The 14,047-nt window shown below is 36.2% G+C and overlaps 1 protein-coding gene across 7 annotated transcripts in view; it reads right to left on the minus strand.

The window, feature by feature from the left end:
- rg (A kinase anchor protein rugose) overlaps positions 1–14,047 on the minus strand; it is an 809,394-nt gene that overhangs the window by 740,650 nt on the left and 54,697 nt on the right. For all 7 annotated transcript variants that reach the window (XM_069830427.1, XM_069830419.1, XM_069830410.1 and 4 more), the window contains exons 19-21: positions 11,219–13,088; positions 8,663–8,837; positions 7,248–7,401 (exon numbers count right to left, since the gene is read on the minus strand). In XM_069830427.1, the coding sequence (XP_069686528.1) occupies positions 7,248–7,401; positions 8,663–8,837; positions 11,219–13,088 (2,199 nt within the window). The remainder of the gene's footprint in view (positions 1–7,247; positions 7,402–8,662; positions 8,838–11,218; positions 13,089–14,047) is intronic.

The following is a 14,047-nucleotide window of genomic DNA, read 5'->3' on the forward strand; positions in this document are numbered from 1 at the left end:
GTGCCTGAACAGAATGAATGTGAGGGAATGCCCTGTAGCTTACAACAGCTGTGAAAGCATTAAAACCTACTACTGTGCGTGAAAAAGACATTGAGTTTAGCACAGCGAAACTTATCTTCCTCTGGAGCTAGCCTGATGGTCCCGACACCAAAGGCCTAAAGAGGTTGGTATTGTGCAGGGGCGTATTTTGCGGACTACCGGGGCTACCGGCGGTAGCCCAAGGAAATTACAAAAGAAAAAGTTTATAATATAACATAATGTAATAATTTTGTATTATTAGTTTTACCACAGTAATTAAAATTAAAGTAATTATTAGATTTATATGCGCTCTCTGCTCTCGAAAAGAAACAAGTTGTCAAGGCGGCATCACTGGAGAAACCGCTTGCTACGTGAGGTAGCCTGTGACCATACCATGCACGCTGTCCTGTCGCACAACTGCCCATCCCCCCGCTCTCTTCTGTTTCCATCGTGCAGTGTAGGCGGGTGAGTTGCCGCTCTCGTGATCGGTTTCTTCGCAGGCGCGAAGCAACAATACGCTTAGCACGCTAACTCATGAATGTGATTGTGTTCTTGCAGTGCAGTATTTTAAATTTGTGATTTGTTCGAGTGTCTAAGAGTTATATTAATTGTGAATTATTAAGTTTTTAATTTCCCAATTAAGTGATATTGTGAAAAATATGGCAGAACAAGTTTCTGGAGAGGTTTGTGTTGAAAATGACTGTGTAACAGAAGGTTTATTAAGTGCCTTTTAACCGTCGTACATACAACGAGGAAGTTGAAATTGTGAAAATGGAAAGACCAACTCCTGAGTTAAATTTGTCCATGGACGTAAAAGAAAAACAGCGTGAGTACACACGCCATTTCACTTCAACATCATATGGTAAGTGGAATTGGTTGTGTGGTAGTTCTAAACTGTCTAAACTATTTTGCTGGCCATGTTTGTTATTTAGCCGCGAAACTAATGTGTGGTCAAAAGAGGGTTTTCTAATATCAACTCCCTTCGAACGGCAGTCCTGAAACACGACAAATCAAAAAGCTCATATTTGTAGTAGCATGAACTTTGCAAACTTTGGGAAGACAAGAATTGATTTACAGCTAGATAAGCAAAAAGCTCTACATATCAACTAACACAATACTCCTGTGGAAAAAAAATCGGGAGATTTTACTGCGTCTTATTAACACAGTCTGCTTTCTAGGAAAACAAGAATTGGCTTTTCGGGATCATAATGAGAGTGTGGAATCAGACAATAGAGGAAATTATATTGAATATTTAAGTTCCTTAAGTGAATTTGACCATTTACTGGCCAATCATCTTGAGAGTTCAACAGTATTTCGTGGTACTTCTCCCGCAATTCATAATGACTTAATATTTGCTATAAGTGGGGTTATGATAAAGAACATAAAATCTGAAATAGAAGAAGCACCTTTTGCGGCCATTGTTGTTGATGAAACAAGTGACTGCTCTAATCAGAGTCAATTGCCCATTGTTTTAAGATACGTCGATAGTACTGCCAATGTTCAAGAACGGTTTATAGGATTCACAAATGTCAGTTCGGGCAAAACTGCTGCTGCTTGGTTTCAGCATGTAGAAGTTGTTATAGCAGAATACAATGTCGGCAATAAGTTAATTGCACAGACATACGATGGTGCTTCAGTTATGGCGGGAAATATTAATGGCTTAAAAACAAAAGTTCAAGGAAAGTATCCTCAAGCACTATTTGTCCATTGTTACAGCCATGTTCTCAATTTAGTTTTGCAACAAACTACTTCATCCATTCCAGAATGCCGCATTTTTTTTTTTCAAAACACTGTCGGGTTTAGCTGCATTTTTCTCATCATCTCCTAAAAGATCAGAAAAACTCAAGAATTTATGAAAAAGAAATTCCCAAAAGTAGCACCAACTAGATGCAATTTTACATCTCGGCTTATAAATACAGTAAAGGAATACAGAGAACAACTGACTGCTTTCTTTGAAAATATCATTTGTAATGACTCTGAAGAAAACTGGGTTGATGATGTAATTGTGCAGGCTCAAGGATATTTGTATTTTTTTCACACAGTTTCAGAATATATTTCTTCTTGAAGTCAATGCTAGAGTGTTCGCACATACAGATGTGCTCTACAATATTCTTCAGAGAAAAAGTCTAGACATAGCATACTGCTTGCAAGAGGTATCAAAGTTAAAAAATACTAGATTCGAGTTCAGACGTAGTGGGTTTCCGTCCATATGGAGTAATATGGAAAATGAACATTCTTCAGCCAATACAATGGAACCACCATTAAAGCGAAGAAAAGGAGATGATGAATTGAAATACAGGCAGCTGTACTACAGCATACTAGATCGTATGCACATGGAAATTACTGACAGATTTTCTGATTATGGAAAGCTTCAGTTCACATATCTTCTAGATTCTCAAAAATTTTCTGCTTATAGAGAAAACTTCCCGAGTCCTATAACAGTCACTTTGATCAAGTACGTTTGAAAAATGAATTAAGTGTAATATATTCAGCAAAAGTCTTTGATTTTTCGAACAAACCTATCCATGAAATATTATCTGCCATATATGAAAACCAGCTGAACCAAGTTATTCCCGAAGTCCTTAAATTGGCAACATTAATTGTGACAATACCAGCTACGTCAGCATCAGTAGAAAGAACATTTTCTGCGTTGAAGAGAATAAAATCCTACTGTAGATCAACTCATACACAAGAACGTTTATCCGGCTTGGCACTGATGTCCATTGAAAAGTCATTTCTACAGAAACTTCGCAAGCGGCCCAACTGTAATTTCAATGACGAAGTCATCAAAGCATTTTCGTCCCAATCAAGACGTCTGGAATTCATATATAAATAGGTAAGGAATTTTATTATAGGGACTTTAAAATATATTTTGTGTAATAATAGGGTCAGTGGTAGCCCAGGCCCTTAAACCAGTATACGCCACTGGTATTGTGATACAACACCCAGGCACATGCGTACATATGCACACACACCAAGGTCAGTATACTCTTTGTGACTAGTAGTAAGAGGATGGTAAGGCAACATAGGCAGAGAGAGAACCGTTTTCTTGGAGGGGGGGGGGCAAAGCAAAACCATAGAATCGCCATATAACGAGGTTATGGGGGACATCATTTACCTCCTCCCCCGTTATAGCTTGACTGTGGTACAGTTTATCGGAATACGATTATTTAATAAAAGTATTTTCGGGGGGGGGGCATGTTTTTTACGGTGTTACATTCATATCCGCGATGTTTAGGGCTTGAACTAGGGCATTACTTAAAACAATCTCCCTTGTTTTCTCTCTCGTACAGAAACACATGCGTACATCAATAAAACTACGTAACAATGCTAATTTTATATGAAGCTTACCTTCCTGAAGATATCATATGAAATGTAAACCCTTATTATTTTATTTAATCTAGTCTTTAAGTTTACACATTATACAGGGATCACTTTTCTTTTTATGTGCAGTATGTTATTTATACATCTCCAAGTGGTGGCCTGAATACCTGTAGATTTCTAACACATGAGTACAGGCTGTTACAAAAGAAACATTACAGTGCTTCCATTCCTCAAATGAGGTATAGGAATTCTTATACATTCTTTTTCTTTCCATGGCGCTACAGCCCATGAAGGGCCAAGACCGACCAGTCGACTGCTGGCCTCACGTCTACATGCCGAAGCAGAGGTGGACGATCATCCAACCAGTATGAAGGTATCGTGTTGTTAGCACGATGATCCCCACAGCAGTTATAGGTGGTTTCGCTACCTATCATAGCTCCCCAAGTGCATCACAATGCTGGGTGGGCACTGGTCCCATACACTGGCCGAAATTTCATGAGAAAATTTCTTCCCCCATGAGGACCCGAAGCAGCGTGCATTCTTCTTATACATTCAGAAATTTGAAATAAATATTATAGTCCAAACACATGATCTGAAGACATTAATTCATAAATTTAAGCACAGAAACTTGATCATAAACAAAAGCAAAAAAGATATTTTGAATTCAACATTTTCTAACGTTAATAGAAAAAAAAAAAGAGTTCAGACAATTTTGGGGGGGGGGGGGCAGTGCTCCTTCATAACTCCGCCTATGTAGGGCAATAAATTTATTATGAAATTTCAGGAAAGATTGTTAGGAAACATCTCAGAATAATAGTTTGCCAGTTGTTCTTTGTTGGTTGAATTGGGAAATTAAAGTGCATTAGTGAGTTTGAATACTAGGCCTACACATCTAGTTACTGTCGTTAATGATTCAGTTTTTTTTTTCTGTGTATAAAAGTTTCGTGAAAAATGAATTATACAGATGTATTTTTGAAAACTTATTTTTTCTTCTTTAAGCCTATAAGAAAAATTACAATTAAAAGGGTTGGTATTCATTAATGCCTTTAAATTCTTTCCAACCAGGAAGTTACAAAGTAGAACTTTATCAACATCCTGGTTTGAGTAAAAACCTTGGTTCAGTATAAGTGAACATAAGGAAACATAAACCAGTTGAACTTCGATGGGAATAAGCTATAAGTCTGAACAAATAAAAATACACGAATTGTCTGTTCATTTGGATGATATCGATATTGTGTTTTAATTTTTCGTCACAATGAAAGTGAGTTGATAAGAACAGTCATGTTTTAAGAAGAATAATAAATACTGCGGTACCCATAAACTGTCGAAAATTGTATTATATGTCTTTCTCGTGTTAAATTTTACCGTAACTGGTTAACATGTTTCAGCCTGTTAACCAGGTACACGAGAAAGACATATAATATACATTCCGAAGTGAGTGTTAAAAGTTGTGTAATTAAGATGCATAAACTGTCTCTTAGAGGAATGACGAAAGTGAAGCATCACATAACTGTGGACTTTTCTTTGACTTCCTCTGTTAAATAGTGGAGTTTGACAGTGTTTTGTATGACCACCTCCAAAATTCCGCCGTTTCAAAAAACATCTTCAAAACTACACGAATGAACTGGCACTGCTCCGATGTTGCCATAATAAACATACATTTTCGAAATATTTAACTATAGGAATACCAGTATTCAGTAGCGGCTGGTGGTCAAAATAATAAGTGTGCTACAATCTCTATATCAGCCTACTGTATACACTTATATGTATTTATATTAATTTGAGACTCGCCTAGTGACGAAATACAAATACGAAATATGAAGTCCATAAGACGTTCCTTCCTACTGCAGAACTTGTCAATTACCCTGGAGTTAAACCCCTCCATCATGGACATCATATTCTTTTCTATTGACAGTATTGCAAGAGCAGTGAGGCGATCCTGGGGCATAGTGTTCCTTAAAAGCGTTTTTATGCGTTTCAAGCAAGAAAAACATCTTTCTGGCTCAGCAGTGGTCATTGGTATTGTAACCAAAATATTTAACAACTTTGTTACTTCACAGAATGGATCCTGTGAATTGTTGGAGGCTATGTATTGTAACAATTGAACAGCTCCATCTATATTTCGGAAGTCGGGTCTTCCATATAGAACTCCAAGTTGTGTCTTTAACACTCTTTTGTTCAGTACAGTATAGCTGTTGATAGCAACTTCAAGTTCGCGTTCAGGAAAATTATGCGAAAAATTTGCTGTTTAACAATTTTGTTGCGTCTAGGTAGCTTAAAGACTGGAAACGATAAGTATATAATGTCCTCAATTATACGGTCACATAATTCCTTGGCTTCAATTTTCTGGACTGACTGATTCAGGAGGAACCTCAAAAACCAGGTAGATGGCAGCAGCGGTCGGACACTTGAATTACCAAACACATTGTACATAGTTCCGAGTTCTTCCACAAACAAGCATTCTTTCGTTACGCTTTACTTTTGTAATCTCCAAGCTGTGTTGTGCTGAAGCTGACTACAGCACTTCCCCGCGTAAAAATAGCCAATCAGAGCAGTGATTTCACTTCGCACATGCGCATTAGTTGTCTACATTCTCATCTAGAGTTTTGAGTAGCACAACGTACTGCCTGAGGCACCAAAGAGCGAAGAGCGAAGACTAAACACACTATAATGCGTCGTGAACATAACCACGGGAAATTGTCAAATGGAGATCAAATACTATGGTATTACAAATATATTATTTGAGCAAAAATTATCATTGTGCTGTAGCACTGTAGCACATAAGGACAGGCCGCCCCTGCCGGTATTAATATGTACAAAAGTGGTTTCTATAACTAAATCTTAAGTGGTATTAATATACGTAGTATTCTGTAAATTGTGGTATAAGACAGAAGTGCATCATTAAAACACTGTAGAGTAAACGCAAGAAGAGCTTGCCACGGAAAGCTGTGCGAACTTTCGGAAACATTCGGGTGCACTCGACCTCACTTCGATTCGATTGGGAAACTGTTGTCAATTCTCAGTCGTCTGCTGGCTTGATGTTTCGAGTGAAATTTATCACAGCGCATCTAACGGAACCTAAACCTTGTTGCGGAGTAACTAATAACATAACATTGTTGAAAATACAGAAGCACGAATTCTTTTACACATAAAATCACTGAATGAAATTACAAAGATGTTATAAGAAATATGTGATCGTGTAATAATTGATATTTGACATTGTAATAAAATACTAATAACTAATACTATGTGATTTTATTAAAATGTTCCGATAACTAGCGTGGTACTATGGTCGATTTAATTTAATCTGCATATACTCCTTACGTTACGAGTGGAGCCTGTTTCGTTTTTCATACATTTATAAACGTTATAAAATTATTTAATAATTCCCTAGTTTGACTGTGTAACGTTTCATTAGCACTTCCTAATTTAGAGCCAACAGGGGGCATTGTTAAGTACATAGAATGTTATTCAGAACTCTGTTGTTTTACAAACACACTTTGAACTATATAAAACTCCTGATATCAGGGATAAAACGCAGAATATGTAACACATACGCTGGCTTCTACCCGCTCTGCACAATACATTTCACGATACGAACAACTCAAGACCGCGCTTTCGAATGCGCCCTGTAATCAGCATTACGTAATTCTTCATAGCAGCCCTGTAACGAGCATGATGGCACGAGGACCGAATATCGCTCTGCGCATCAGTCAAATGGGCAAGCTTTCTTTGCGCTTCCTCTAATAACTAGTTTGATTCGAAAATAAGAAACATATTTCAAAATCTCAGTCAGATAATTTAGAAATTCGGATTTTCCAGGATTTAAACTTAAGTCTCTAGGGTTAAAAACCAGTAACAATGACCATTTGGTTGAAAGTAAGTTTAAAAAATGAAAGACTTACGTTTGGTGAAGTAGCTGATGCAAGTAGTGGTAACAGACCTCCACAAGCTATGATAAGATTGTCAGCCAGCTGAGAGATCAAATGTACTGTGTTCACAACGAAGATAGCATTCTCGCTGCTGTTCACAAAATCTAATACTGATTTTGTTGAATGACTGAAAAATAAATTATGAAAAATGTATTAACGTTATGAACATGAAATTAAATGTATATAACGTATACGAGATAGTTAGGATATTTATTACAAAACAAAAATTCGTAGGGAAGTAACTATATTCACAATTTCTGTCAAACTATTTTCTATAAAAAGCTACAGCTATGATTGACAAACGAAAAATTACATACACCTTTAAGTCATATTATAGAGAGACTACATATTTACAAAATTAAATGCATTATGATCTATTAACAGTAAGGTATCGTTAAAGCAAAATTCAAATAATAAAATATGCAACAAAGAAATTATTACATACACTTAATAGTGAAAACAAATGTTCAGATCTGGATAAAAACCATATAAAGTTAATTTAAAATCATGACAAAATAATACAGCACCTACAAAGGTACCGGTGCTCATTTTACTGTTATGCTGCTCTCTAGTACAGTGTAAGATAACGAAGTATCTTTTCTAGACATACCGATCACAAACTGTGTGTGCTCAAAATCAGACCCATTCAAGTCATTAACGTTCTTCAAAGTTATACAAATTAAACGACTTAGAGGTTCAGCACAAACAGTATGTGCATATGAATGGAAACACTGTAGAAAATTTAGACTTATCATTCATTGATATTGGTATAATAATTTCATTGATCTTTGTTTTAATATTTTAAATTTAATTATACATCATCATTTTTATACCATATTTGTACAACTTATAAATTACCTTTTTAGACAGCTTTTGCACTTGAGATCGATGTATAAAACTTTTGTTTCATGTTTTATTGTATAAATTAAATTTCATGGCAATGGATTTTATTATTTAAGTAGGCCTACTAAATTGTAGGACCTAATTATGCTCTATAAGAGTGAAAACGTTTGTCGAGAAATAATGTAAAATAAGAATTTTATCACAGATAAATTATAAATGGAAACAATATTAATAAGTAATAAACCAATTAACTTATCAGAACCATAACGTTAACCAAACTAATCTACACTTATATCAACACATAAATTAAACATGGTACTGTATTACTATTCTAATGTGATAATGTGACTTGTTTAAAACTGCATAGGCACTCAAATTTTAAGTAACACTATAGACAAGATGTAAGCAGTCTCTGTATTTTTCAGTAACAAAATATAACTACCAGAAATTAATTCTATTCTTTTTACCTTGTTAAAAATATATTTTTGAAGTGTTTCATTTACATGTAAAAACAATGCAAATAAATATTATTTATTCCTTAATACCTTCTCCAGACTTGAATGTCAGTTTCCAAGGAAAACAATACATCTGATAGGAGACGCTGGTGGATGTATGACCATTTGAATTCAGGGATTCGAAATGGAGGCCTTGTGGGACCTGGACTGAACATAGGACGTGACGATGTCTGGGCCACTGGACACGGCTTGGGGCGTTTCGACTCTGTAACATAAAGGTTAATTAAATCTTTGCACTAAACATGCATGTGATTGTTAAGGTTAATTTACATTATACTGGGTTTGTCCAATAGCTTACAAATGTTTCAAATATGCTTTAACTTTGCTAAAAACGCGTTTTGAAGAATTCAAGGATATTTAGTAAAATACTTGTTTTAAATGTGTACAAAAGAAGAAAACAAGTGATCCAGAGGCGTGTGTAAATAAAAGAGCTATTGGATTTCGTGGATGTGTAAAAGGTCTATCAACTGCAATCAATTGTTTTCTGAAAGCTAATTCTCTTCCAGTCATTTTTACGTGTACGAAAAAAAATACATCTATAATGAACACCGATCAAAATACTCCTCATTTCTCGTGAAAAACAAAAACTAAACAGACTACAGTGGACTATAGTGGACTTTATGTTGTCAGAAAACAGCTGGATATATTAAGAAGATTGACTGATTTTTACATGTATAGTAGGCATCACGTAGTAGTTACATTTTTACTTAGCAGTATGTATTTTTGATTAATGGAATGATCTAAGGAAATAATACCAAAATTAGCAGAAGGAATTAAAAACGAAGTACATAAGATATCCATGAGTAGCTGAACACAAAGACAAAACTACGAGAAAAAATGTAATAAGAAATAAATCTTTTAAATAGTGATATAAATGAGAAAGAGAAAAATACTTTTAATTCGAAGTCTTAGTTTATGTCTGTCTCCAATTTTGAGTTCATTTAAGCTTTTTTTTCAGACAGAAAAATCTTACCTACCCCTTTGTCTATTGTACTTCTTTCTAATTAATTTTCATAGACCACCACATCGAAACACAATGATCCATAAATCAATCAATCAGTCTTCTTAATGTATCCAGCTGTTTGCTGACAACATAAAGTCCACTATAGTCCACTGTAGTCTATTCAGTTTTTGTTTTTCATGAGAAATGAAGGGTATTTTGATTGGTGTTCATTATAGATGCCTGTTGCTAGTAGCCAGAGTTGAGGTATAATGATCCCCTCGTGGGTACTCACCTTGACATGGTGAGGGAGCTTAAATTTGTTTTTTAAGCTAACAAGTAACAAAGATGTACCGTACCCACAGAAGCTGCATTAATACCAACACAGTCCCACTATATTTTTCACTGCTTATGATACATGGATTCCCTCAGTGTAAAATTCTCCGGAGGTAAAATAATGATCCATAAACGAATACTGATGAAATAAGTACACATTTTATTCAAAAGTTTCCGATAAATTCGCAGTGCAAACAATTAACAGTAAAAAAAAAAAAAGTTCCAAGCAAAATTCTTGGACTTTTATCTAATGCAATGTTTTGAACAATTTTGGACAAAAGCAACAGTGCATACGTGTGTTATTCATAAATAAAATTGAACGTCTTTCTTACGTAAAATAAACAAACAACTGCATCATCAAAATGCCGAAGATGTAGGCCTATTTTTACTTGTTTAAGCATAACCATTCATTATAAGATTGAATGTCAAACACACTTATGCCATACTATGATGTTATAATAGCTACTTGTTAATTTTAACTTAATTTTAACTCACTTCTTTTAATGTTAACTTTTATTCAAAACTAGCCTATATGCTGCTTGATTATGGCTTTGTATATGTATATATCTAAGTATATTTTGTGTTCATTGTATATCCAGGTCATATACGTAGATCTGAAGATGATCAGTTCTTGATCGAAAATGTTTGTCCGTGTTTGACTGATTATTATATAATGGTTTTCTAGTCTATTATTTTATAGATAAGTTTTTAGACTGAAAAAATTATTAAATATTTAGGCTATTGTATTAAACAAGAGTAAGCTTAGTCAAATAAATAATTATGTATAACATATAGTCTAACAGGGACCTAAAGTAGTGAAAGGAAATTTTACAGGAGAACAAAATAACGAATTTGCGGTGTAAAAACTGCATTTCTGTTTTGACATCTTGCGCTATCTGTAGGCTTTTTTTACATACTAAACTAGGACGTAGTTTTACATAGTGCTTCTTAAATACCGGTACCTAAATCTTTCTTTTAGTTGCTAAGAAAACAAATGAAAACTTTAATTTGCATTTTTCTCGAAAAGTACATCATGTAATATCAACATTCAGTAAGTAATATATTAAAAACTATAGCACCTAGAACTATGAATTTTTTTTAATGCTCAGTATTTAATTCTCTTTTTGAAACTACAAAAAACAAAAAAATGAGAAATCCGACTTTAGGTCCCATTTCCTGCAACTAGTCACAAATTAATAATATTTTCGGAAGTTTATTATGTTTAAGTATACTATATGATATGACTTACATGCTACGTTATATAAACTTATAAGGTGATTTATCGTGACATATATTTGCCATGAACTTACCGAAGTGCACAGGATCCACCTGAGTGGATGTAGACGCACTGTGTGGCCTCTTCTGAGGCGAGTTTCTTGCATGTGATGACAAGACAACAGATTGACCTTCGACATCTTCCGTAGACTGTTTGCTCATTTCTTCTTCCACAGGACTTGATGTCACTTCGTGTAATGTGTGTTCAGTTCTGTTTGGATCACAGGCTATGGCAATATCACTGAAACCATTGCTGACAACATTTGGCACTTGAGAACAATTTGAAGTATCTGGCTCACTTTTAGAGTGATTGTCTGTTTCACTACTAGACTTCCCGACACCAACATCTGGCAGATTGTCATTACTCTCACATGAACCCACCATGCTGTCTCCACCCTCATCCACTGCTGATTCGCTGTCCTCTGTAACATGCTCCACCTCGTCTTGATCTCCTGTTCTGTCGCTCGAACTTGTCTGCTTGTCGTCTGATACCTGAGCACCATCCCCTCCACCGCTTTCCACCCCTTCCAACAGTTTTATCCGTACAGTTTCAGGTTCTATACTTGCTTCCTTGGCATCACCATCACTGCTGGTAGTTTGCACAGTGGAACAACTTTCCTCACTGTCCCTTGCAATGATCAACACAGCTTCGTCTGCACTATTCTTCTCTTCTAAGGAGCTCTCATTGCTTGTTCTGGCGATATCGTCAGAACCCAAAGGTTTGCTCTCTTCTGATTCCTCCGTTTCATTTTCTTTCTTGTCTGTGCTCGTTTCTGCTGTGTCAGTTGGTGTTAGGTATGCTTCTGAGGTATCGCTATCTCCAATTTCTCGTTCAACCTGAACGGTCACCTCTTGGCTGACCAGGTTTAGAGGATCTACATCCTGTTTGAGACTCTGGTCATCTTGCAATTCCACTGCTTCGTCAAAACTTTCGACGAGGTTCTCATCTGCATCAGCAGTATCTGACTTCAAAATGTCTTCAGGGGTCTCTTGGTTTGTATCATCTTGAATCTTGGGTGTGTCTGCCGTGTCATGTGTGTCATCACTGCTTTCTTTGTCTTGGTCAGGTGAATCGCTAATAACAGGACACTCCTGCTCTTTTTGGTCCTCCGCTCTAACCGTCTCCACTATAGCTGTCTGTGGTTCATCTTGTGAATTATTGTCAGTTTCTACAGAATGCTCAGCTACAACACTATCACTTACAGGCTTTATGACTACGGAATTCGTCTTCTCATCTTCAATATCCACCTCTTCTTTAGACGCTGTCTCCTCTGAAAGACTGCTACTAGTGTTTTGCTTAAGTACTTGTTTCTTGTTTTCACTTATTGGTGTTTCTGGATAAACTTGTCCATGGTCACTATCAGGTACAATTTGGTCCTCGGAAGTTTGTAGATCTTCCTCAAACTTGGCTTCTGTATCATCTTCGAGTGTAAGCGTTGAATCTGGTTTACACACTTCACTATATAGATTACAAGTACTTGAGCCTAAGGACACAATATCACTGGGCACTTTCTCTTCCTCGAGCCCTAACAGTCCCTCTGCGTTGCACTTGTCCCCGAGCCCCCCTGGAGAGCCGAGATTGCAGCTGCAGGCCACCGAGCCCACTGCCTGCTGCTGTGGTTCCTGCAGGGGGGGTCCACTCTCCTGGTCACCCAGATCGCAGCTGCAGACTGCGGACCCTGCAGTGCTGGTGGGCTGAGAGTCCTGCAGTGGGAGTGCAGAGCCGGGCCATGACGTGATGGGCGGCCTCGTGTGGTAGCCATTGGTGTGTTGTTGGTCCCACCCGGAGATCGTACTAATGGGGCGTGACTGCCGAACAGCTGGATCTGTGATGTTGTCTGAACGTTGTCGCTCATAATGCTCGTACATCTGAGCGAATTGCAACTTGAATTCCTCGTACGAAACCTGAAAACAATTTCAATATTTTCAGCTAAAACAGTTATTGGGAACATTCAGCACTATTTCGACACATAAAAGAAGTTATATAGAGTGAATTACTCTTTTTATCCTACAGAACAGACACTTGTAAACAGAATTAATTACCAGTGATCCCAAAGCAGATCATATATAATATTTATAACCTTTATAAATCAAACCTTATTGCAGTAAAAATAAAAGAAAAAATAACTCATTGGACGGAAATAAACTCAGGAGTCAGACAAGGTTGTGGCCTCTCTCCTTTGCTTTTTAACGTTTATATGAATGCCATTGTGAAAGATTTTATAGAAACAAAACACAGATATATCACTATTAACAGAAATTTAAAATTAGATGTAATAACGTTTGCAGATGATCTTGTTTTACTAGCAACATCTGAAGATAATTTGCAACGGTCAGTACACAATTTAAATTTAATAGCTCAAAATATTCAATGGAAATATCCATTAACAAAACAAAAATAATGGCCTTTTGTGATAAATACCCAATAACAAGCAAAATTTGTTTAAATAACACAATTTTGGAAAGAGTTAATGAGTTTAATTATTCAGGATATAAACTGTCTTTTGTTGAAAATTTGGATTTATCAGAGAAGATTGTAAAATTCAACAAATCAATGGGCATCATTAATAGAGTTTTAAAACCTTCATTAGTACAAAAATCAACTCGTACTCGTCTTTATCAAATAATAGCTCGAACAGTCTTATGTTATGGGAGTGAAGCGTGGACTATAAGGACAAAAGATGAAAGCAGACTAACAGCTTGCGAGATGAGATCCATGTGCCAAACAGCTGGCTACACTAAATGGGATCGAAAGAAAAATGAAGATATCCTTCAAGAACTTGATGTGTCATCAATACTGGACTATATCTCAGATATCAGTTAAACTGGAAGGAACACGTCTCAAGAATGGTTTCATCCAGGAT

The sequence above is a fragment of the Periplaneta americana genome, chromosome 1 (assembly GCF_040183065.1).
Source record: "Periplaneta americana isolate PAMFEO1 chromosome 1, P.americana_PAMFEO1_priV1, whole genome shotgun sequence".
NCBI classification, from domain to species: Eukaryota; Metazoa; Arthropoda; class Insecta; order Blattodea; family Blattidae; genus Periplaneta; species Periplaneta americana.